We start from the raw sequence: 25,549 nt of genomic DNA, 5'->3' as shown, positions 1-25,549 counted from the left end.
AAAGTTCAATTAAAATAACGCAAACTAGGGTCAATGACTGCTGTCATATTGCTTTAGGGATTTTCACCGCTGGTGGTTCAGGAAGGGGGTTCATTTCCACAATTTAAAGAGCTGCAGATTGTTACATGGTATTATATGACGTGACCGTCGATCCGTTTTAAAAAGTCACTTTGAAACGTCACAGTATGAAGTCTCCACGTTGTGCTTATAAAACAACTCAACAAATTAAATATGTGTGAGTAGTGACATAAATCCCCAAAATGATCCATTCTCCACTTTTATTTCAAGGTGCAGTGGTAATGAAAATAAATAGCAGTAGTACCAATCATTAATGATGCAAGCAGCTGCACAAATACTGTCAACACACACAGAACAGACTATGCACATTCTTTATTAGATCATTCCCTGCCGGGATCCACAAATGACCACCCATTCAATTGAAACAACAAACTAATTTTTACTTCACACTGCTCTACACAGGCGTTTGTGTAGTCTACATCATTAAAAGTGCACTCATTGCTCCCCAGGTGAGACGTGACAATTGCTCAGTGCAGTTCAGAGATTTAGTGTGTGTTAATGATAGACGTGTGTTAATTGAGTGAGGCAGAGCCCAATCAGAGGACAAACACAACCTCTAAGAGAGCCGGGGGCCTTCTCCTGAAACTCGACCAGCGTTAGAGATATCCACTTGAGGGCGCTGTAAAAAGAGTGAAATACAGCACACAGTTTGAGCCCCCAATGAGATTTGCTGGGAACACAGTCACATTTCCTCACAGGGCTATTTCTATATTTGCTAGCAAAAAATGGCAGAGTCTAACTTGAGAAAAGTTGTTCTTCTTTTATGTTTATTTTAGGTGCTTTACTCGTATTGCTGAACAAAACCCCACCAGATCACTGTTACAATGCTGCAGTGTGCTGGACAGGCCTTTGCAGTCAAGTTCATTGTGATTACTCTGAATTGTCTCATATTCGCTTATGAGGAAATAAAATAAAATCTTTTTCTTCAAACAAAGGCAGACTTCCATAATCTAAAAAAATCATCATCCAATTTGGTTTGACACAGATGTTATAATGTTATAATGTGTTTTCTTAAGTTATGCACGATCCAACATTAGTTAACACAACACATATAAATTATTGACTTAACTCTTCCTACAATTCTTTACTGTCTTATAGCCTAAACCAATGTATTCCTTAATCCATAGTGTTACTAAAAGTGATTCAATCTATCGATGGGAATTCATCACTGTTATCACGTCTTCAGGGTTAGACTTTCTCTGCTCCCAAGTTGCAGTCAAAAGTTTTCCCTGAACAGCAGGAACACATTCATGAACAATCCAACACCCTACGCAGCTACGCCTCCCACCTCCTCACTGGTAGAACTTTATTTCTGCGTCGACGGTGTCAAAAAATAAGTCCCCCAGTTCTTCTCCTGATATCTCTCCACTCAGCATGGCTGAAATCTCACTCAGACACTGCGACTCCAGTTCCCTTAGAATCTCAAAGACAGATGAACCCTCATCCTGGCAAACCGAGAGAAAGAGAGAGAGAGAGAGAGAGAGCGAGAGATGTAAAAACAAAGGCATCACCTTTTGCATTTTGTATGTTGAAAGAAGCAACAGAGTAATTGACCTAAACTACGGTCAAGTTCCCCTGTAAGTAATAACATGTACATTCATGAGAATCCAGATCTCAGTCTTAGTCTTTTGAAAGTCTGGAGTTAAACTCAACCAGGCGTCTGTGGTGGGAGATGCAGACTAAATGACAGTGGTTGAGCACCAGCTATCACACACCTCCATTTACTCTACAGGCTAATCTTGGTGTCTACATACATGCTCACCAAAACAGCAGACAACAGTTGTGTTCCAATTTCATACTACATACTGATGATGTACAAAATGTACTATATACCAATTGTCAGAGTACACTGTTTAGCAGTTCGTAATCTATCATCCAGTTTAATGACAGGAAAAATAAATCTATTCACTTGACTGCTATGTAGAAAATATACAAATGTGGACTGTGGCGTAAAAATTCACTAAAGGGAGAGTCTATTCAACAAGTCTGATCTAATTAGACTTCATTTTCAAGTTAAAAAAAGGTTATGTAACATCACTGTATATTTCTATTGGCTCTATTGTTTCCTGTTACCTTGACTTAAGGTAAAAAACACATGCTGTTTTATCTACATATGAAACCGCCATAATGTGTCTACAGTTGCCCAGTAGAGACAAAGCAAACACTGACTCAACATAGGATATGTAGTGTGAAATGTGCTGTCTTGTGTGTCTATACAGAGCACATTGGTACTTCTGTGATTGTCGATGGCGCTGTCGATTGACGCTGTTTAAAACGCATGACGTCAGCTAAATGGCTCAAATGGAAAATGTGACTTTGTTTTGAACAACTAAAACCTCCCGTGGCGTAGTCGTGATTGGAACCCTGCTCTTTGGCTTTGAATGTGTCCTTGTCCTGTGTTCATTTTAGTCCTGCCATGTGTCTTCCGTGCACTAACTTGCGAGGCCCTGGTTTGTTTTGCTCTGTGAGTCTAAGTTCGTAAGTTGGCTGTAATGTATCACCATTAACTGAAAAAACGATGACATTTTATTCTGCTTCGGATGTATTTAAAAAAAAATGAATATCACTTCCAACTGTGCCAGAATCTGCACATCATAAACGTTGAGCTAGGTCATCCATCAGTGCCCACCGGGTTGTTCTCCATGGTCCTGACCGCCACCTGGTGGGCCTTGTACAGGTCATGTCTTCGGTCCACCTTGCTCTGAAAGCGAGGCTGCTTCCTGGCAGGGTCGTCTGGGCCAAACTGTGGGGAGACCACCCTCAGCACCGGGGTGGAAAAGTCCGAGAAGATAAAAGGCTTGAATATAGACCTACCAGGGTAAGAGTAGCGACAAGAAAGAGAAGAAGACAGATACAGAAACAACCATCAACACAAATAGTAATGGGAATCATACGTTCTAGCAATGCATTATCATCCATTGGTTGTCGACTACTTATTGTTAGCTAGCTACTATGGTGAATAAAATGCAACCACTTGCTTTAGCTTTTGCGTTTGAGGAGGGTGTTCGTGAACAACAGCCGTTTATGGCTACGTGATATCCTCCCCAATAGGGAGTTTCAGCGGGCATTGTGCAACCTGTTCCAGGAGCTCCGCCTAGACGATGCTAGGTTTCCATCTTGGTCTATTTTGATGGCACCGGTAACTAAGGTAGTCGGTTACTATGGAAGGCACACACGTACCTACTCTGCTCGTCCTGATTGGTCAGCCGTCAGAAAGGCACTTGACCTCACCCCGTGTCACTTTTACTGAAGAGTGGAGAAAATAGAACTCCAAAAGGTGTCGGGCAGGGCGCTATTTTAAGAATGCATCCAAAGTGTGAACATGGCCTAGAGCTATTTTCGGTGTGTAGTGTTTAATTATGTTGGCTGTGTGTAACGTTAATTGTGCTTTTGTATTTCAGAACCGCCTTTCCTGCTTGGTTGAAGGCGGTTTAAACTTTTTAGTCAGTGGTGTTGTTTTGAACTTTGAATCTGAACAAATTGTAATATTAGAAATCCATTTTGAGCCAATAGCGGCAAAAATAGATGGATTTTGTCATTGGTGTAAATGTTTTTTTATTTTAGTTTGTCTTCTTAACTCTGGTTCAACCTGGGTCAGGGCGTGTTGAAGGTGTTACATACTTGGTAATTGTTTGCAGCGACAATAGTCATGCCTGAAGATTTTGGAATGTGTCAACTAATTAAGTGTAAGACGTTTGGATTGTGCAGTGGAACTTGCTGCCCTTGCCCTTCAGGTGCAGGAAAATCTACTGTGACAAGGTTACAGAGAGCAAACATGAATTGCAAAGCTGAACCAATAATAAAAACGTTCTACTCTCATGCTTTAGAATGACATGCAGCTGGTGTAACAATAGTCTCACACTTAGAAGGTGTTTGTTCCACCTGGTGAGAGTGTCTAAAGGCACGGTGAAACACATTAAAAAAATTCACATAACATTAGAACAAAGCTTTGAAAAGCATATTCTTGTTATAGAAATCAACAAAAGTTAAATTTTCCCCAGTTTGTGATTCCCTTCAGACATTATAGAAGCACTTTTAAAACCTTTAATTTGAAGGGATTACTAGAGTATTGTGTTTTCAGTAGGTGCATTCATAGCCTGGCAGATAAGACTAATCATAATTTAATTCCTGAATGTGTTGTGATATTCATTGTTTATTATGGTCTCAACAGACATTTATAATCTAGTCAGGGACGTACCGGGAGGGATCTGGGGTGGCAGTGAAGAAGTGGATGCAGGGAAGGGTGGGGTCTCTGGGCAGGACCGATACCATGCTGCCTGTCGTGCAGAATCCTCCAGAATCCATGCAGATACCGCTGGGCTTGTCCCTCAGAATGGACATCATCACAGCTGCCGTCACTGAGCCTGAGACCAGAGAAAACGCGGGAGAAACGCAGAAATGGTAACTGTCACATTCAAATCACTGCAGCCCGTGCCTATCACTGAATGCTACATGGACAGTAATGCTGTAAAGGGGGGTGTCCACAAGCATTGTGGAAAATGTAGAACTCGACCACCCTCACCGTCATGTTGCTTGAGTAGCTCTGTGCCTCCCTTGTAGCGCTGTTTTGCCAGCTCCATCCTGGCAGGCGGGTCCTCGGGACTGAACACCCGTGAGAAGTTGAACTCACTCTCATTGTCCCACCAGCCCTGAGCCTGCGCCACGCGCCGCAGCTCTGGGTGCTCCGCGGTGACCTCCGTCCCAATGGTCAGCTGGTTGGAGATGTTCTTCACGCCCTCTGGAAAGAGAGAGTGGCTGTTTGCAGGTGAAGATGCAAGTCTCCTACTAGCGAGATTTGTTTTGGTATTTTCCGAGTGAACATCCAAGAACTCGATGCATACTTCTTTTTTCCTGAAAATGCTTTTAGCTATGCCAGTGTTTGTGGGAATAGAAGAGGAGGTCTGCCAGTCGGTCCACAATTGAGGTTCTGAAGAATCTCAACTACCAGATACATAACAGATTTTAGTGACCCGTGACTCCATCTGGAAAAATTTGTGTTTGGTATACGTCCACAGCCTGATCAGTACTTTCGACTATTTTCAGCATTGGGTTAGTACATATTTGAGGGTATAGAGACTCTGGACTTTTTAACCATGCATGCTTACCTGTGACCTTTTGGGCCACCCACAGACGTCCAGCGGTTTCCAGGACCCAGGCCTCGTTGCGGTCCACCAGGAGAAAGGTGTTGTGGTAGCTGAAGGGCACAGGGTCCTCCTTGCACTGCCCACCCTGGCCATGCTGCTCCAGGAGACCGGTGATCACGGTCAGTGCCGACCAGGCACTGTCGCCACGCTCCAACCCCAGCCTGATGATCACAAGTCAGGCAAGATTACTTAAAACAATAACGTTGTTCTCCACAGGCATTAGTAATGTGGTTATAAATGTTATACTTTCATTTTCAGTAGTGTATCTTTGAGTTCACTCCGATCAAACCCTAATAGGATTAAGTTAATACCTCTACTGAATGCACAAAATACTAACTATATTTAATTAGGATGCACTGAATAGCTTGCAGTCAGCTCTTAAGATTTATTTCTTTATTGTGGGTGTGGGAAAGATTATCTTTTCCTTTTAGCAATACAGAATCAAAAGGTTTTCTGTGCTGACCTGACAAGGTCCATGCCCAGCAGAGCATCTCCGGGGCAGACGGGCTCTCGGGTCCAGATCGCCTCATTCCCAATGCAAACTCCCTGGTCATTAGCTCCCATTTCAGCGCCCCACATCCAGGCAGGTTTGCTGAGGACGACAGCGTGGGTCTGCTCCACTTGAGGGATCTGGATGTATGTGCACTGCAGAATAAGTAGATTTAGACGCTGTGGTTTAACTTAAGGTCCCTTTGCATTGTACCAACTATTTCTGTGAAATATGTACTGTATGCAGTATGTAAAGCTGACAAACCTGTATGGGACAAACTTTCACATCAGTAAAACTCAATGGTGAAAATGACTTCCTCTTGGCACATGAATTAATCAAATCTGATCAGTGATCAGTCAGTTTTTCTTATACTAACAGTATGGTGAACACACAATGTTGAGCCCGTGAGTCCTCTGTGTAATATTTTACCATCTTCACACAGGTTAATTTCAGATATTAACATATTATGGGCTAATATATGATTGTGAATTTTGATGAGGAAATTAATATATTTTTTATTGCATGTTCTGTTGATACGTGTATTGCTTTGAATGATTCACAAGGCCGGCTTGGGACAGCTTTACCTCCAGCATGGCGCCTGGAGGGTGAGACTCTTCAGGGTAGTGGGCCACTTCCTGCACCTCATCCCGGGGACGGTCTGCGTTCTTCCCGAAAATAACGTGGTCATCGCGAGAGCCAGGAGGCAAGGACACAAAACAATCACATGACGCGGGAACCTCGGCCATTCTGCAATTAAGAAACGGAACAAAATGAATAACAACAGTCGTGGCTTGGGGAGAAGTTTAAAGTGGTCACATTCAGCAATTCAGCCAAGTAACTGCTTAGACAGCCGGACTTTAAACTGGTCATAAGAGTCTGACCACGCGCTTGACATTCAGCCCGAGTGAGACTACACCCTGTTGACCATAATGTGCATGTGTGTGGAGTCAAGAGGACGAGTCTCCCTCTGTTCCCCACCCAGCTTTTAGCGGAAAGTCAAGATCCCGCCGGTGCACTGCACATCCCTTTCACACAGGGATTAGGAGGCAGTCTCGGGCACAGCACTTTATTGACTGTAATCTTCACAAATCCGACCGCAGCGATGCTGTGTTTTAGCCCCCCGTGTCGCGAATTCGCGACAAATGAACCGCATACAATCAGGGAACCAAATCGCCAAAGGTGCGCCGATGGCGGATGAATCCCGCGTAGTGAGGAGGGGACGGCAGCTCGGTTATCGGTCGGGAGTTTAGTGCGAATAAGGGCCGCACGCGCCCACACCGACGGCCACTGCCGGTGCCGCCACGCGCCTTATTGTCGCTTCGTGTCATTCCGCCATTTTTTTTGTCATTTCTCTGAGGGTTGCTAGTCTGGGAACTAAATCTAGTCTGCGAGCGCGGCTCTAGATCGCGTTTACCTTATTGTGTTTTTTTTTTTGTATTCAACGGTGAGAGCGGGCGGCCGGGCTGCGAGGAGGGCAGGTTGTAGATACCGGGTCACGTGACCGAGAGATCCAAAGGTATGTACTTAAAGGTCTCGTCTCGTCTGGCCGCAAGCGCAGCTCACTGCGTCCACACCGGGGGGGTGGAAACCGGCTCCCGGAGTCGTGATGTGGCTCTTCATCACCCCCCCCCCCCCCCCCCCAGCGAGCACCCCTCGTTTCAAGCAGCTCCCTGCATCACGACCCCATTTACTATCAAGAACTCTTCTCATCGGCTTCGTGTTTATAACCCACTCACCACATTGGTCGAAATGAAATGAGAAAAAAATATTCTAAATGATTGTCCCTTTCATTTCGTAGCACGAGCACCGGAAACTATAGAGTAAATATAAGGGAGGATTAAGCTGTAAAGGGCTACCTTTTCTGTCAGTAGTTGGTGGAGACCAACGCAGATAAAGGAGGTGGCGATGTTGAAACACAATATCAGGATAATGTTGCTTTTCTAGACGTTTAAATAGTTAGCTCTTTGTTGAGATGCCTCCACAATTCCTAACGTTAAAAACGATAAGTGAACTGCTCCTAACAGCTATTCCCAAAGAGAGTGGCTGTTGTGTCTGCTTGAACATTAAACCCATTGAGTAGATGCATCATCAGTACTGACTGATTAGGGCAAAACCTCTTTCCAAACCAAAATAAGCCCAAACTGACTGAATAACGAAAGGAAAGCTCATTCCTGATTATTTGGCTATTATTTAAATGTTATGAGCACACATAGGCCTTTCAGTGTTTTATGTTTTGGTGGCGGTACAGGTAGACAAAGCAATAATATGTATTGTGGTGATTTGGTTTACAGCAACGACTGTTTGTGGTTAATGTTTAAAATGTTTTTATTAACTAAACAGAAAACATGGAGTCAAACTAATAACTTGTGCTCAAGCAAGAAACTAAAACCCGCCCGACTGCATTGCATCATTGTAAATATGTCAAAGTCCAAATCGGCTGTCGTGTTACTAGTTATTGCTCATCAATATGCACGTCAGTTGGCCCCATTCCTAAAACTGACGCACGGTGGATCTTTCGGTGATGCAATCAGTTTGATGGCAGTAGAGTAATAACAGCTCACACGCACACCTGAGCGGGTTACAGGGAGCGCCATCCAGGCCGATTCAAAATGTTGGACTTATGTTTGTGTTTTGACATTGAGCACCTGGGCCTTACTGGCATTCGGTTATGGCCAAATTTGTATGAGGTGTTGAGTTGATTTTTTGAAGCAGCTCGGTGGTGAGTGGCGCTCTCTCGCAGCTCACCAGGAATGCTGAAGGCAACATGACTGAATACTTGAGAGGTTTCTGTACAGACAACCTGTTACCTGAACGGCACCCGGGTTCTTCCACACCCTCTCCAGCCTTTCATCTCCTCCAGCATGCTGACAAGCACCGCACATCCTGTCTGCCCTCGCACACAAACAGTAAAAACACCATGAGAAGTAAACACCCACCTGAGCCAAAGGCAGACACGCCCAAACACACACACACACACACACACACAAACGTGCTTTACTACAAAAGCAAGCACAGACACAGTTGAACTACAACCAGCTAGTGGAGGGAAGCAATAAATCAAATCGGGTTGATGTGATAAACTGAGCGATGAACTGTTGAAAATAGAGATTCAATCAAGTAAAACCAAGATTGGATTCTTTTACTTGTTTGTAATAACTTATACGTTGAACCCCAGCTCCAGTGCTGAGAAGTGGCTGCACCAAAAAAGAAATTGAAACAACAAATCCGGGCAACGCTTCAAATTAAGACTGTCTGTGTTTGTCCTTCTTTAAGTGGCTGTTTTGAGTTGCGTGGACAAAGATCCTGCCTTCATCCCGCTTGGTGAACTCACATATCGACACACGCACACACACACACACACTGTGCTAAGCCAAATAACTCTCCTAGAGCCACGCAGGCATTGTGGCCCAGTTTGTAAACCCTGCCATGTGAGGCGGAGGGCCGGCTGGAGGAAGATGAGTGGGTGTTATGGGACGGAAACAGCTGGTGAGAAGCCCAGAAGATATTAATCTGAGGGGGGAGACAGGATGGCAGGAGAGGCCGTCTAATAAAGCATGGTATTACTGCAGCAAAGGTGTGTGTGTGTATGTGTGTGTGTTTGTAAGTGTCTGTCTGTCTTCCTGAGGATTACTGGTGAGTTAGAAAAGAAAATGTTCAGAGTTTGTGTCCATCTGGCTACTACCAACGTTTAGCTCTGCATTTAGAAACAGCATTCTGGTTTGAGTTCTCTGTTTATAGCTGGTAGGATATCTGTAATCGACTCCAGTTCATCCAGTTAATCCAGCAAGGCACATTTCAAGTTTTACAACCCTTCACACACACACACACACACACACACACACACACACACACACAGACACAGAAAAAAGGCTTTTTGAAAATTAGATAAAATAAAGCATCCACATTTTCTCTGAGCAATTAAAGTTCCGGTTGAAAGGCAGAGGTGGAAGATGGGAGGGGAAGCTGGGCGGCATCAGTCGCACAGACAGTAATGACGGCGCCACTGCTGTTTAACAATCAAAGATGGGAGGCGGGGGATCGCAAGGAAGTCTCTCCTCGAAAAATACAGGTGTTTGGTACAATCAAAGCGCAGCTTGCAGAAATGACTGGGTTTGAAGTTTAAAGGGTAGGCAGGAGGAGAGGGGGAGAGGGGGGGGGAGCGTTGTGGTGAGTGAGTGAGTGAGTGCATGTATGAGAAGGAAAAAAAGTGACTCAGTAAGAGGACGACTGTGGGCAGGTCTTTCCTGGGCAGGATTTTGAATAATTAACAAGGATAAGGAAGTTGACTACTAGGTGCTCACTGTTTACTTTGTTTAGATTTTTCCGCCTCTGGAAGGGAAGTGAGGCTTTAGCCGGCCTAGCTCTCTGGAGGCTGGCGTGTTGGCAGGAGGATTTGTCTGGGACAGCGGTGTAGTTCCCGTGGGACTAGAGACAAGTCAAACCAGTCAAAGGCCGGTGAATCAGAACCAACTTTATATTGGGGGAATCTTGTATACAAAACACCTGTTCTTTAAGAAAAGACCCAAGTTGTACACACAAATACAAATCACACACAAACTGTGAGCTTGTGAATACAGACTGATGTCCCGACTAATCACTGTAATTAAAAATTACAAGATAAAAAGATACGGTATGTTCAGGGTGTCTAGGACATGGGCAATTTTTTTAAATTCCAGTAATAAAAAGTGTTGAACTATTATTTTATTGGCTATCAATCATCTATGGACTTCAGCTTTACATTCTTTGGAAATTAATTTATGTTCTTTCATCCCGAAAGATTGATGCAACGCTCATATAAACTGAATGGCTCCGGCGAACGATAATAAATAAACAAATAAAAGATTTGACATGCAGGTAAATTTGACTACATTTCGACTATTTTCCACCACTCAGCTGGTATTGTTCACCTGTTGAACTGTGTGATCATAGAAAATGACCAGAGAAGAAGTTTTGAGCACTGTGCCACATGTTTATTTTCTGCGTCGGTGGACGGATTTTCTGACTGGGATAGCGTCACAAATGCGCAGCATGCACTGACTGAACTACGTGTTCAATTTTAAAGGAACTACAGGTCGGTAGCTGAGTTCAACAATGTTTGAAGATGGGTGTGGTCCGTGCAAGAGGGCCCACAAGTAGGCGGGTAGGAAGTGGTCGCCAAATCCTCTGAGGTTAAAACGGGTTTCACCCTTCTGCTCCTAACGGAGCATACACAGAATAGGACAATGAAAAAAACTGCACTCTGAAGCCCATTCATTTTAGAAGGCTTCACGGCGCCAGGACGACGTCGTGCAGAGAGAGGGCACCTCGACGTGTGCCGGACTGAACAGCTGGGTTGTACGCGCACATACAGATTCACACCGGAAAGGTAAAATAATGTTATGAAGGAATAACAAGTTAGAATATTTTTCATCTGGTGCCGCTGAACTTTGTAATCCTAGAGTACGACTCACAAAAAGCAACCAGCAAGAAAAACCACTAAAGTAAGTATAGTATATAAAAAAACAACGATGAATTCTTGGCAAAAAAATGTCAAAGAAATTCCACTAGTATTCATGAGATTCAAAGTCCAAGCTATGGCACACGCCCTGTATTTTTTACTCTATATCCAACATTTGGGTCTGCATTATGTGTGCCAAGCATTTTAGTGAATGTATTACACGTAAAAGGTCAAAGGTGCTGCAGTTATATAAATAGAAGTTATTTCACCGCTTTGACATGGCAAGGTTTTTGCTGGATTGATGAGGACAAACTTTCTTGCAAGTTTTTAAAGAACCAAAAACCAATTTCATCTACAAAGCAAAGACAAAAAAATATGCAAGCAGTGAATGATACAAAAAAAACTGTCAAACAAACTATCTAAACACATCTAAATCATTAGGAGAATTTGTAAGCCCCTTCTTGAATTTGCACTGTAATTAAATTTCAGGCAGTCTCTTTCTGATTGTGCTGCATTGTATTCATGGGGAAATATATTTGAAGATGTCTGTAAACAGCATTTAAACATGGTGTGTGGTCTTTCTTTCGGAGACCTGATCCGTACAAGTAGATTAAAGTAAAAAGATATGATATACCGAGATATTTTACACATTTGATGTGACATTTGTGATTTTTTTTTATCTGTCTCTTATAAAATTATTCTGTAGTCTGTTCTTGCATTTATATCGGAATGATCTTTGATGTGCTGAACTCTAATTTGTGGTGTGGTTCTTGCTGGCCAAGAAATGCACTCTTGAAACAATTTCCTAATTAGTGCGATGACACTTGTGCAATGTATAAATCTGCCACGGCGCGTGCTGTTTCAAGACTGTGTCAATATTTTCTGATCGCGCTACGTTTCCTTTATATGACCGACGGGTAATCAGTTTAAACTTAGTGGCTTCAGGTAAAGAGGAGAAGAGAGGGTAGGAAGTCACTTCCCGCCGGCCTGTCTGTGGTCTGTGTTTGTCAGTCGATTTGAAGCTGCACCACCAACATGCTGTGACAGGAAAGGAATTAACTCAGTGAGGAGACAAAATAAAAAAAAGCCCTCAAAGGGAGATGATGTTAAAAACTCTTAAATGTGTAATGCACATTCAATGGCATTGCAATAAACGAAACTCTGACATATTCAACATTTGGCCCTTACAAGAATTTAGTGGCCCTTCGATTGAGGTATCAAAGACAGTTGGTACTGACAGGGAGATACACATGCTGTTTTTTTAAAGTTGTTCAGGACTTTAATAAATAGAACCGGTGAACTGTTTTCTGCAAAGTAAGATCTGAAGATTTGCGTATTGCGCCTGTGTTTTGGCTCGAGCCAAACCACCTCTCAGGAGTGTCCGCAATCAAAGGATTTCCTGGTCTCAACAATATCTGATTCACAGGCTGCAGTCGCTTTACCGACCAGGTTCCTGCGTCAACGCGTCACAGTGTGTAAAGGTTCGTCTAGATTTAGTACAGTAGTGTAAGTACGACAGGGTCCAGGTTCCAGATCTATTGAGTTTGTTTTGGTTTATGTTTGATATTTAATGGTTTTTTTTTTTAAATAAAAGTGTTGCAAAAAAAGTGGAATAGTTTTGAGTGCTCCAATAACTTCTTATTTACCAGACCCCAACCTCCTGGTGACCAGCAAACAGCAAAAACAATTGTAATTTGACCCCCATCCCCCCATAAAAAGTTTTAACTGGAAAAGCTTAGACTTTATAAAACTGTTTTTCAAAATGTGTATAATTCTAAATTCTAATTTGCAGAACAGATCGTTTTACCTAATTGCTCAATTTGGATGATATGTATCTAAATGTACAATCTACTATTAACTGGAAAAATAACTATGTTCTTTGCATCTTTTTGTCATTGAAATGTTGACATTGAGGAGAACTCTGATCTTTTACTGAATAAAAAGCAGCAATAGTAAACTAAATAAAAATATTACCTTCAAAGTAAAAGTTTAGCATTGAACAGTTTTATTTCAGAAAAGTTATTAGCAACTAAATTATAAGTATAATCCCTTGTTATGTAGAATGAAATAATTTAAAAATACATTATTGTCATCATTATGCAGAGTGCTAGACTGATGTTGCTGATTGTCAAAGTGGAATTAATTTGAATGACCTTGTGTGCTGTTGCTTTTTTCTTATTTCTTTTTAAATAACAAAAATACATCTTTTTTTGTGCCTGTTCTTTTGTTAATTGCTTGAATATATACTTGTTAACGTTAAAATATTTTATGAGATGATTATATGTTTCGTCTGTGAAATCTCAAACTGAAAATAATGTGTTGAAAAAAAGACTAAAATAACTAGAATATTATAATAATAATGGTTTGATCCTTTAAATATATAGAATAGAAGCCTACAATGGGTAACAAGACAAACTTCAGAAAGCTGTTAAGGTTATACTTTGACCCATCGAGCCGTTTCCTCACCTCCGGTCTCAGAGGGCGCATCTCGCGGAGGCGGAGACGGCGCGGCGGCGGGGGGGCGGAGCTTAGACGCACTCAAGACGCGCAGCCTATCGAACAGTTCCTCAGTACTCTGAGCGCTGCTTACCTGTGCGCCAAAAAGCCGATATTACCTCAGTTGGACCGTCTGCCATGAAGAAAATCTGATAAAATATGATGAGGATATTATTTTTCTGCGCATGTTTGTCGACGAAAGGAGGAAGCAGCAGAGCAGAGCTGAGATAAAGTTCTTCATACCGAAGTGCCTTCATTCAAAAAAGATAATTGCTCCAAGGACAAACAGGTAAATCGGGATTTTACTACTATCGGGATGGGGATACTGCCACCTACATTAAACATTAGTATTATATTTAATATTGTAAAATTGATTATAACTTAACTGTCCAACATAACCTTAAGTCATTGCTATATTAGCTTGCTCATTTATTAAACTGTCATTATACATTATTGTATAAGAAAATCAAAGTAATCTCATATTGAACACAAACAAACAGAAAAACTTACAGAGACCATATAGGAGCTGCTACGTATATTATTTATGTAAAATGGATCAAGTCCCCAACATTAGTGCAGTTGAGAAGATTTGTTTCTGTTTATTTATTGTGCCTTATTTCCCTGTGAAGTAAACTGCTTGGAGGTTTTTTGCAGGGAGCCTGTGAAGCTCATCAAAACTGGATGTTTCAGTAAAAGACAAATATGTAGTAAATGCAACAAAGAGAACATTTGAATTTAAACATTTGAATTAAGAATATTTAGCAGTCATTTGCAAAGTATGCATGACGCGATTGGATAATATCCACCCAGTTGGTGTGTTACATCGCTATGGGCTGTCTGATTGGAGTTTCAAATAATTGTCTTTGAATAGCAAGCGTTTTGTTTTATTTAAAAAGTAGTATTTTAACACATCCCATGCCCTTATTTGATGCCAGAGAGAGATGGATTTAGAGGAAAAAAGAGGCGCAAATGCAGCAATCCTGGGTCTTAAAGCTCATGTTTTTAACACCAATCTGGTATAGACGAATGAGAGATATATGTGCATTTGAGAAATTCCAATAATAGTTGTATTGCCGCAAAATAAAAGACAAGTAAAGATAGCAAATTTGCTAAAATGCTAATATGCAGAATGGCCTACATCATAATATTTGTGGATCATTATTATTGTTTGATGTGGAATTTATACTGTTGGGAAGTTGAATTGAAAACATTGCACTTTTAATAAACTCAATGTAGGTTTCGAATTGTGTACGGTTTGGAAATTTAATTCAGAAAAATAACTATAATAAAAATGTACTTTATTACATGTTTATAAAGTACAATTTGAAACACTCAAGTGTAAAGACAGACCTAGAATTAATTTTGTCAGTACCTTTGCACCTCTGTATATGAATCTTTATAATCTGGATAGTAAACCAAATTTGAACTTGGTGACTCACTCACACACGTAATGGCGTTTGATGTACAGCGGGTTAGAGATTGGTAAATCAAAGAATTTCCACATTAACTGGAGTGAATAAGGCAGTCGGGGAATGTATGGTGCTTGTGAATAAAGAAGTGTCTCACAAACTCATGAATCATAACTTAAAGCTGTCATCCATGCATAAACACATCTCTCGTCTGCACTTTATCATACAGTTAGTTCAGAGAAGCAGAGATCAGCCTCCCCCTCTGCAGCTCTGAATCTCCCTTAAACCTTCACTCAGCTGTGCAACTGACATTTTAATTTATACTTTCCAGTATTGAATCGATTTTGTTTCTCATTATTGCACCCACCAGATTTTTTCCCTGTGGGAGGTCGTACTTTTGGCAACACACGCATTGCGTCTGCTAGAGTACCTTTTTGAGGTGCTCACAAACACGGTCCCTGAGCAAAGGTTAGAGAGCTTTGGACGTAACAGAAACGTCTTTTGAAGTTCATTGTTGTACTTTTGTCTGACAGCTGACCTGACCCCTGTTGTAAAGGGGGGCTCCATCTTCTTCGTCCATTTTGTCCTCTAAGGAGGAACAAACTACTTGTAAAGGCCATTTGACCCAGACTGGCTGGTCCGGAGAGTCCACAGACAATCAGCGTTACTATTATCATTCTGCTATTACCCGTCTGCGATGAGACTTAATGGGGACTAAATTGGGCCTGTAAATTATTTTAAAAGTTGACGTCAAAATGTAATAATGCAAAAGTAGAAAAGAAAAAAAAAGGTGAGCGGTTTTAAACAAACAACATTATGTTAGAACACACTAACTGTAAGGCTCTCGTATCAGAACAAAGGTTTGACAGAACTCAGGAAAGAGTGCACTCGTTGTCTTGTTTTCATTTTAAAAATCAAATGTTTCCTCCCCAAGCCTTTTCCAGACGGCAGACTTGTAAACCCGTGGTGTGTGCTGGGTCTTGGTCGGGCAGGTTTTATGACCGAGGCTCTGTCATTGCTCTGTACCATCTTCCTCCTCCCAAGCTGCCGTCTCCCTGGGGGCCCCCCTCGCGCCAGCTGTTTCCCTTAGGAGCTCGTAGCGCTCCCAGCACTTTGGCGAGCCGAGGAGGATGCTGCTGTCGTCGCTTGTTTACGGTCATGTCATGAAGAGCAGAGTGGGCCATTCCGTCGAGCGTCTGAGTCGCATTCCCAGCAGATTAGAGAGCAGCGGCTCTGGCTCCAGGCCGGAATAAAAATAAATCAGCTTGACCTTTAACACCAGGCCTTTCATTTGGAAATTCCCAACTAATTGCTTCACAATTTCATTGCGACAAGCATCTCTGAGTTTGTTTGTGCGTACCCTTGCAAATGATGTGTAAACCTCTTGGTTTGGCTGTATTGACTCAACAAATTGGGATCTACTAAGGGGGACCCTTCCCTGTCTGTCAGAGGGACACCACCTCTGTGTTGAAGCACATGCATGCTCCCCCTCGCTCTAACGGAACTACACATCAGACAGTACGGACGTCTTCCACTGGAGCCTCACCTCGTTATGGCAACCTTTGCTATACGTCAGATATGGTTTCACAACAAGGGACTTTCGGACATCCACCTACAAAGCTTCAGCCGTCTCAACTATTTCCTGCTGTAAAGATAATTGTAGATGTTTGAGGATGGGGGTGTGGTGGAAGTCAACAACACTGTTCGGGGCTAGAAAATGTTTGGAGCCAAGTACCGGTCTTGCAGGCTGGTAGCTTCATGTCATACATTTGTCCAACATTAACAAGCTTTGTGTCACCTTTGGGAATCAGAGCCAGGATGGGGACAGGATCCTGTTTTGGAGCGTGTGCCCATAATTATACACATAAAGTAATTGTTCTCGTGTCTTTGCTGGCCTCCCATTCTCAGGCCAGAGTGTAAGAGGCGAGCGGTTTTTACGGGGCTCCTTTTGTAACTAGCCTGGAGGGCTGTTGTAAATTATGTGTGATTCATAAAAAACAGGTTCCCTTGTCTGCCAGGTTTCACAAACCTCAGAGACGTACAAATAGACTTTGGCCTGCAGCCATACCTCCCTGGAACTTCTTCTTCTACCAAACTGCTCGCCTGTCAACACTCCCCTTCACTGTCGTCCCTCCCACCATCTCACCAGCATTTATCCCCCCACCCCACCTGTTCCCTTTGCTTCTGCACGGGGCCAATGATGTTGTTTTCTTTGCGCTTGTCTTTGACTGTCCTCCATGGGAAGTACCTGGCAGCGGATGCATGTGGCAGGCTTCTGCCTGGACACGTCTGTCTCCCCCTCTCTTCTGTCTCCTCGACCATGCAGCGTGAGAACTGCAGTATCCATGGCAATGGAGGTGGTGTGCTCAGGGTTTAAATGTTGTAGACAGGGAGGATTTAGGCCTGAACGTCTCACTTCTGAAGTTCCGAAACGTTAGATCAGCAGAAGCTGAGCAATTTCAAAGCCTTTTAGACTTGAGAAAAATGACCTCAAGGCTTTAAAGTCATTGCACGTGGTTCAGTGAAGTCATTGAGAAAATGCAACTGAGTGAGAAAGTCTGAGTGGATACCATTTCTGAAGGTAACAGTTGATCTGTTCTTTGTTTCTGCAGGTTTTCTTTCATCCTACCATGTGCTAAACTTCTCAGCATTACCCAGATAAAAAGTAAACATCTTGAGCAGCCAACCTCATCAGCAGTCTTGCACCTGCACAAGCTTCTCCCATGGCCCACCCGTACGAGCCTTGGTTACGGACAGCCCCACCAAGTGGCAGCCAAGAGGACATGAACATCCCCTCCTGGTGGGACCTCCACAGGGACGTCCAATCAGGCAACTGGATAGACCTGCAGACGGGGCAGGGTGTCAGCTTGCCTTCAGTAAATCAAGGGAGCTCCATGGGGTTGCAGCACTCTTTGGGGCCCTACGGATCTGACCCACAGCTGTGCACCCTACCTCCAGCTCAACTTGCCCACGCCTCCCATTCATCTCACCTCTTCCCCCAGGATGGCTTCAAGATGGAGCCAATGGCTCCCGAAATGCTGCAGCAAGAACCGTTTTCCATGGAGGAGCCACAGGAGAACACCGTTTCTGCCCGTCCCAAACCCCAGCGCCGCTCCTCAGCCAGAGGAGCCGGCCAGGCAGCGTGCCGCTGCCCTAACTGCGTTCATGCTGAGCAGCTGGGCCAGAGCACCGACGACAGCAGGAGGAAGCACATGCACAACTGCCACATCCCTGGTTGCGGCAAAGCGTACGCCAAGACCTCCCATCTGAAGGCTCACCTACGGTGGCACAGCGGGGACCGTCCGTTTGTCTGCAACTGGCTCTTCTGCGGCAAGAGATTCACACGCTCCGATGAACTGCAGCGCCACCTTCAGACGCACACTGGTGCTAAGAAGTTTAGCTGCTCATTATGTCCTAGAGTGTTTATGCGGAACGACCACCTGGCCAAGCACATGCGCACACACGAGTCACCACCAGGACACGTGGAGGAGCGAATAAATGGAGAGGGGAGGATGGATAAGGGCTTTGATGCACCTGAAACTCCTCAATCCTCCTCAAACGTGTCCGGGTCAGACGCCACAGAGTCTCTGCTGAAGCTGAAATGTGAGACAGACCCCTCAGTCTCAGGTGTGACAGGGTAGTCCGGTTAATTTCTTCACCTTCATAAGATTTTAATTTGTCGTGAGTCATAGTTTTAAGATTAAGAATAGAGAATTTAAAAAAAAGGTTAGGACAAACTCTATTCTGATGAAAGCTGGATGGAGCAGAAAGAGTGTTCATCTTTGTTAACGCATCAACTGGGCTAACTCAGTAATAATCTAAACGTTATTGCACAGAAAAAAATGAATACAACCGGGTTTGAAAATAGAAGATGGCGAAAGGATTGCTGCTCAAGCTACCGAGACCATTGGACTAGGAGACTGGGATGAGTTTAACTGAAGGTGGCTTGTTAACTTGTTTACAATTAAATTAATCAAATGTGTCAATAGAAGTTTTGGAGAGTTGTTTTACTCCACGTTCAAATACAAGAGTTTAAAGGGCAGCATGCTTTTGAACGGAGAAACAAGACAGTTTTTGTCTGCAAATATATGTGTGTGTAGTCTACTGTGCAAGTTGTGATCAGACACTGGAATACAATACAGAATTGTATCATTTTAAAAAAGGTCAATAGCCATTTGGAAGGTTGAAGTACATACCACAAAAGGGTGTGTATATGCTGGTATGCAATAAGTAAATTCGTAAAATTGTAAAATTGTTCGTTCTGGTGCCACCTTAGGTACGATGGAACGCGTGTTAATGAGAATAATCACACAGTGGGAGGATGTAAACGTTGGTTATAGGTCACCAGGTGGACCACAACTATGCAAACAAACAGGAATTAAGTGTGATTAAGATGTGAAAAGAGGAAACTCACAAAATCCCAACTAATTATAACTAGAAATGAAAAGTGGTTAGAGCTGCTGAGGAAATAATGTGATGCACTCGTCAATAATAACAATAGTGTAAACTGAGCTGTGTGATCATTTATGCTGAACATCGAGAAAAATGCTGCATGGTCAAATGAATCTGTTTGCTACTAACACGACTCCACAGGTCCGTCAATACAGGCTGCTGCCGCAGCTCAATGAAACAGAAATTGGGACATTTTGCAGTCACATGATGTAAATGTGAACTAATTACTGCACTAATTATTCTCACACAACTCAGCGTTGCTACTGAGTTATCTATATTTTACGGTATTTGAGAAAGTTGTTTTGGTTTTCAGACCTGCAACTTTACATTGAATTCAGCCTTGCGGCTCTCATCAATATCTTTACACGGCGATGAGATATCAATTTTGTAAATACAGTTAGTTGTGTTGTCATCAAATGTTAAAAGAGCAAATCTTAAAAGAGCTGTTGTCAAATTCATGCCTGAAGAGGTTCCGGCGGTGGTTGAAGCGGTAGGTTATCCTACCAATAGTATCCAGGTGTACCTCATTTAGTGGGTTTCCAAATATCAATCAGCTTGAGACCCATTTGCATGTCTGTTCAAGCTTTAGTCCCAATCATCAGCAAACACTGTGTGAGGGGCTTGTCTATCAACACATTACATGAGGAGCCGTTGGTGTGTCAGCAGTTCTTTCATGTTCAATGACTCCTTCAACGAAACAGTTTTGAAACAAGTCTCTGAATTAGCATGCAGAAAACGACTGTGTTAGCATAGAATCAAATTTAGGTTTAACAAGCATCAGAATTTGCTCACTTGTTTTGGAATAGTCAACTTTCATAATCAATAATATGTGATTAATAGTTCTGTAGCAAGCAGTGTAGGCAGCTTTACAGTTTAAAATACTATTAGGTATGTATGTAACCCATCACAGACACTAGGCAGAGATTTCTATATATTTAGGGAGCTTGCATTATTGGAAGCTCACAACTGCTGTATTTATGTAAAGGAGATAATAAATGGAAGACTATGCTTAAAGATTAGTCAATTGTTGTGTTTTGACTATTTATATTATTTCTAATAATATTCTTCTAATAATAGTCTTCTTTTATTTTCGTCAGTAGAATAAAATGGATAACTATATTATGGATTTGTTGATGTAGTGAATGTTAAGTTGGCTTTAAAAAAAGTTCTAATACTTTGAATAAGTTAAGTATCATGATGTTATGACTTGTATTTAATCTATTATTGTCCTTTTAATAAAAAATAAATAATTATTCTGTGTCCACGTTGAATATTTATTTTGATCAAAGATGTGCAAACGTGAATTTGTACCACAGCCTCACAGTGATTATTATTATTAATAATACTAACGTTATCATCATCATCATCATCATCGGTATTAGCAGAAGTAGCGGTGGCTTAATAGCAACAAGTACGTGGGATGTCCCTTACAGCCTGCAAATGTTTATCAGATATCACACAATTAGATGTGGTGTCAGAAACTTGAAGGAAGTATGTGCCACTAATTAACGCCTTAACAACCTTTGAAACACGCACAACAAAAAAATCAAACCGACGCATATCGCTGATTGTTTTGGTTAATTCTTGACGATGGTGCTGTAATGTCACGACACAACGACAGGGCGCCTGAAGGCACCTTTGAGCTGGAACCGGAAAAAGAATTATACAAAACCGGAAGTATACGCAAAAAACAACTTAACATTCAGGCGTCGGTGGCTCCATTTTCTCACTCGCGTTGAACTTCGTTGTTCTACCTATTTCGGTATAGACAGTTTGGTCTTTTTCCATTCATCGCTGGATTGAAACCACGAAGTTTCCAAGATGGGGGGCGGCGATCTGGTAAGTTTCTGATCCAAACCTGGCGCCTTCTGTTCAGAGACAATTGATACCAAACTCGCGTTTAACGTTAAAGATGTTTGCGAGCTTACATTTTTCTACCTGTATATGTTACAACAGGAAGTATTACTGACTGGACATAGTTACAAGGCACTGTTCAGTTTATAAATATTCACTTCAACTTCGGACGTGTGTTATTCTTTTCATAGCCGTTGCAGTAGCTAACTTGGCTAATAGCTTAACGGCTAGTTTGCGTTAGCTTGAAGTCAGCCGACTGATCATCTGAAACAGTTCAGTATTAGAACGGATGTATTTTAACAAAGCTGTGCAATGACAGGTATTTTAAGAGAGCGCGGGTCTGCTCACCAATAAGTACAACGGTTTCTCTTTAAATACTTATCATCATATATAACGTTAGCTACAGGTTCAGAGAAACCGCTCAATTAACTGTCAAAGTGAAGTGTCAATGATTTGTGTTGAAATATTCAGTTTCACCATTAAATATTTCCATGCATAATGTCCCAGAAGAGGATATTTCGTCTGGTAGATTATTAATTGTATATATTGATCTGTTCTAGTCAGTGGACATTAATACATGTTTGTTTCGCTCGACATGTTAAACCCGCCCAGTTACAGTTACTAAATGTCAACAATCTTTTCTTCTTGCAGAATTTGAAAAAGAGCTGGCATCCCCAGACTATGAAAAATATTGAACGTGTTTGGAAAGCAGAACAGAAACATGACGCCGAATGCAAGAAGATTGAGGAGCTCCAGAAAGAGCTGAAAGATGAACGCGCTCGAGAAGAAATAACAAGATTTGCACAGCAAGCCGGTTCCATCAAGTAAGTTATCTAATTTTATAATTGAAGTAATTTTGATTTCGAAGAGAAAAGTAGTCTCAAAGTCAGGCTATCTGATTTCATTGTGAAAGGAAGAAGGATGACCGCCTGGACTGGATGTACCAGGGCCCTGCTGGTCAGGTCTCCAGAGATGAGTATCTTCTGGGCCGTGCCATTGACAAGCAGATCACCGACCAATATGAGGAGCCTGAGAGTGGTCCATCTGCAGAGACTGGCCTCCTGCCTGGGTCCATTTTCAACCCCACAACTCCTGCTTCAAACCTCGACCTGGCTGCCAAGATCAGAGAAGATCCACTGTTTGAAATCAGGTTGGTATATTCCTTATTTTTTGTAATTGGTTCTAGAAATATGCCTGAAGTTGCAATTATACAATTTATGTTTTGTTGGTTTTCTGAAGGAAACGTGAGGAAGAAAAGAAAAGAGAGGTGCTGAGTAATCCAGTGAAGATGAAGAAAATCAAAGAAATGGTAAAAAAAAACTTGTTTTTCAAATTGAACATTTTACATGTCTTTTGCTTCTTTGCATCTTTCGGCAGAGTTTAAACTAACTTTATTGTCAAAAAACGGCATTTGTGTTTGAGATTTGTTTAGTGTCAGGAGAAGGAGGGGGATTGTTAAGATTTTTTTTATTCCTCTTACAGCTGCGCCAAAATCTCAATCTCAAGAAGGACAAGAAAAAGAAAAGGAAGAAGGACAAAAAAGAGAAGAAAGGAGACAAAGAGAGAAGAAAGGAGAAGAAGCATAAGAGAAGGAGTTTAAGTTCCAGCTCAGAAGAGGAAGAAGAGAAAAAATACAGGTATGAAGATTGTTAATTTTCTAATAAATGTTTGCTCAATCAGCGAAGCACACTTAAGATGCAAAAATATATCAAATTAATCAAAGTTATTGTTTATCTATTTTTAGGTCACATTCTCGAGATGATTCTTCAGCCCATACTAAAGATCATTCGCGTCATCACCATCCAGGCTATGGCCTACTGGTCAGTAAGCAGCCAGGCAGTATTACACCACATCTTCCATCTGCTCTGGACCAGAACCCATAAGTCCTGACAGTTTATGTCTTCCCTTTTAGCTCCCTGCTGGCAGACATCACCAGGCCTCATCTCCCTCCAATCACTCAGGGCGCCGTGGGAGGAGCCGCTCACAATCGCCGCACAGGAACAACAGGGAAAGTCACTTCAACTCGTCTTTAGACAGAGATGTCAAGAAGGTCGACCCGAGAGCCTGCAGCACACAGGGAGGGCGCTACCAGAGATCGAGGCACCCTGTGTCCAAGTAAGACTTCCCTTAGTCAGGTTAAGCTTCATTGCCTGCCTGCATCCAAACGCGTGCTTATAATGTCATAAGTCAACCGTTCCTCAATAAAATGCTTTTCTCTTCGGTATTTAAACGTAAATCCACTATTTTCTGCTGCCACAGTACATATCTCTCTTTAACCATATACTTATTTAGCAAAACAACTGAGTTATTCAGGCTATGGCAGTTATTTTACTAAAGATGCCATGAAACGCTTTGGATGTCCTAACTACATTGAATTGATTCCTGTCTGATGTAGGAAGCTCTCTTCAGAAGAGCTGGAGCGAAAGAGGCGGGAGATGATGGACCAGGCTAAGCAGAGGGATGAGGACAGGGAGAATAATGTGAAGAGATACAAGAGGCAAGATGAACAGGAAAAGCAGCGAGAACTAAATGTCAAGCATGACCGCTATGCTGGCTTCATTCAGTAAGTTTCTGAGCAACACAGCTAATCAGAGGGTGTGACATGCATATCTACTGCAACTGTTATTAGTGTTTCATAATAATAATAATAATAATCTTCCTTATTTCTCTTCATTTTTCACCTTTCTTGCATGCTTAAATAGTTAGCTCCAGTAACAATCCCCTTTTTCTCTTGCAGTAACATGAAACTGGACAGCGCTGCAAGCTCTACTGTAGAGGACAGAGTAAAGAGGAACATCCACTCCATTCAGAGGACAGCAGCCTCACTGGACAACTTCATGAAGAGATGAAGACGCAACACATGTAATATAGATGACCTAAATGAAAAGGCTCGGCAACAGAATGCCACCCACTCCCTTATCTGTCTTTTCAATGTATTGAAGCAGATGTGCATTTATGAATGCATTGAGGGTTGATTGTGGTGGGAGTCTGTTAGGTGTTCAAACAAGGAACTACAGGCTCCATGCCAACCTACGGTTGCTTTTATTTTGAAAAGTATTATCCTTAATGGTAACATAATTTATATTTATGGCTATCATGGCTCATCTTTCCAATACCCCCTTTTAATGTTCATGTAATCAGAACGTTGTACAATGTATTGTTTTAGTTTTTACTTGATGATATGACCTGTTTTTACAGGTTTTGTAATATGTTTGTTAGTGTTGTTACTCCTTTGAGTGGCAAATGTAATAAAAACATATTCCCCACTTTGGTGTTAAGATACTAACAGATAAAATACAGCTTCAAACATGAACTTGGCTTAATGTCAACAACAACACTCTTTATTGCTGGAACAATATCAAGTAGAGCAACATAAATGTCCTTTTGTTGGATGTACCATAGCACAGCACATCTTGAATGGGACGATGTACAGGTTTTGAAATCGTCAGTGGTAGGATTTATTTTTATACTCAAACATCACCCAACAGTGTGGTGGTAATACATTTAACAATAATTCTACCGCCTTTGTAATTGTATAGTTTTCAATGTTTACTAGCCCTTGGCAAAACTAAATTGTTTTGTTGTTCATTATAATGCAGCTATTACAACTAACCCATCGTTGAGTGAAAACCCAACTTATAGTAAGCTTTGCCGAACAAGTTTCGGACGCAATAAACAATTAAGGTTAACTCACTTGATTGGATCAGCTGTTTCCGCACTCGTTTTTCTCGATATCTCCACAACGCTTGAATGATTATCTTCGTCTTCGGACAGAAACACACGAGCAATTAAACTTTGAATATCTGGAGAACTTCATTTTAATATTGCATATGTTAGAATGTAGATTAATTTAGTTAGAAAGACTTACAAGAAACACTGTTTTGTTTCCTGGTTGCAAACTCTTCTTCGTCTCATTTTAGTGCCAAATAACACCATGGGTACCCACTGGCGCCAACTTCTGACAACTACGTTGCAACTGAGCTTTTTGGGGTCCCTGTACCTTACCTATTTTCTCCAAATCATTTGATCGAAACGCACATCATAGACAGTTATTTTATCCAGAAATATGCTTGACCATTTAATACAACACTGCTACTGACAATTAAGTCTTACAAAGCATATCTTAAAACATTGAAATACACCTCCGTTTTTAATTTCACTTTAACGCGGATCGAACAAACTATGCTCG

General features: G+C 41.9%; 3 protein-coding genes across 5 annotated transcripts; 2 read left to right on the top strand and 1 right to left on the bottom strand.

Annotated features, from left to right (window-relative positions):
* Positions 1 to 264: 264 nt before the first annotated feature.
* scrn2 (secernin 2) lies at positions 265 to 25,521 on the bottom strand. Of its 3 annotated transcripts, XM_037473239.2 has the most exons (9): positions 25,229 to 25,521; positions 25,055 to 25,124; positions 6,297 to 6,459; positions 5,686 to 5,867; positions 5,184 to 5,383; positions 4,601 to 4,816; positions 4,277 to 4,442; positions 2,708 to 2,888; positions 265 to 1,523 (listed from the first exon to the last, which is right to left on the bottom strand). In XM_037473239.2, the coding sequence occupies exons 3-9, from the start codon at positions 6,456 to 6,458 to the stop codon at positions 1,371 to 1,373; spliced, it is 1,260 nt and encodes a 419-aa protein (XP_037329136.1). In that variant the 5' UTR covers position 6,459; positions 25,055 to 25,124; positions 25,229 to 25,521; the 3' UTR covers positions 265 to 1,370. The 3 variants fall into 3 exon arrangements, with proteins under 3 accessions (XP_037329136.1, XP_037329135.1, XP_037329137.1); XM_037473238.2 differs by lacking the exons at positions 25,055 to 25,124; positions 25,229 to 25,521 and adding an exon at positions 7,127 to 7,329; XM_037473240.2 differs by lacking the exons at positions 25,055 to 25,124; positions 25,229 to 25,521 and adding an exon at positions 6,691 to 7,059.
* On the top strand, positions 13,637 to 20,655 carry sp6 (Sp6 transcription factor). The gene is made up of 2 exons (XM_037473243.2): positions 13,637 to 13,934; positions 17,667 to 20,655. Exon 2 carries the CDS (start codon positions 17,778 to 17,780, stop codon positions 18,693 to 18,695), a length of 918 nt encoding a protein of 305 aa, XP_037329140.1. The 5' UTR covers positions 13,637 to 13,934; positions 17,667 to 17,777; the 3' UTR covers positions 18,696 to 20,655.
* cwc25 (CWC25 spliceosome associated protein homolog) lies at positions 21,181 to 24,960 on the top strand. Its single transcript, XM_037473242.2, has 9 exons — positions 21,181 to 21,345; positions 22,012 to 22,184; positions 22,274 to 22,510; positions 22,600 to 22,669; positions 22,843 to 22,997; positions 23,105 to 23,180; positions 23,273 to 23,475; positions 23,756 to 23,923; positions 24,098 to 24,960. The coding sequence occupies exons 1-9, from the start codon at positions 21,328 to 21,330 to the stop codon at positions 24,207 to 24,209; spliced, it is 1,212 nt and encodes a 403-aa protein (XP_037329139.1). The 5' UTR covers positions 21,181 to 21,327; the 3' UTR covers positions 24,210 to 24,960.
* Positions 25,522 to 25,549: the final 28 nt, after the last annotated feature.

This window comes from Pungitius pungitius, chromosome 9 (genome assembly GCF_949316345.1).
Source record: "Pungitius pungitius chromosome 9, fPunPun2.1, whole genome shotgun sequence".
NCBI classification, from domain to species: domain Eukaryota; kingdom Metazoa; phylum Chordata; class Actinopteri; order Perciformes; family Gasterosteidae; genus Pungitius; species Pungitius pungitius.
This window is presented reverse-complemented; position numbering and strand designations above follow the sequence as displayed.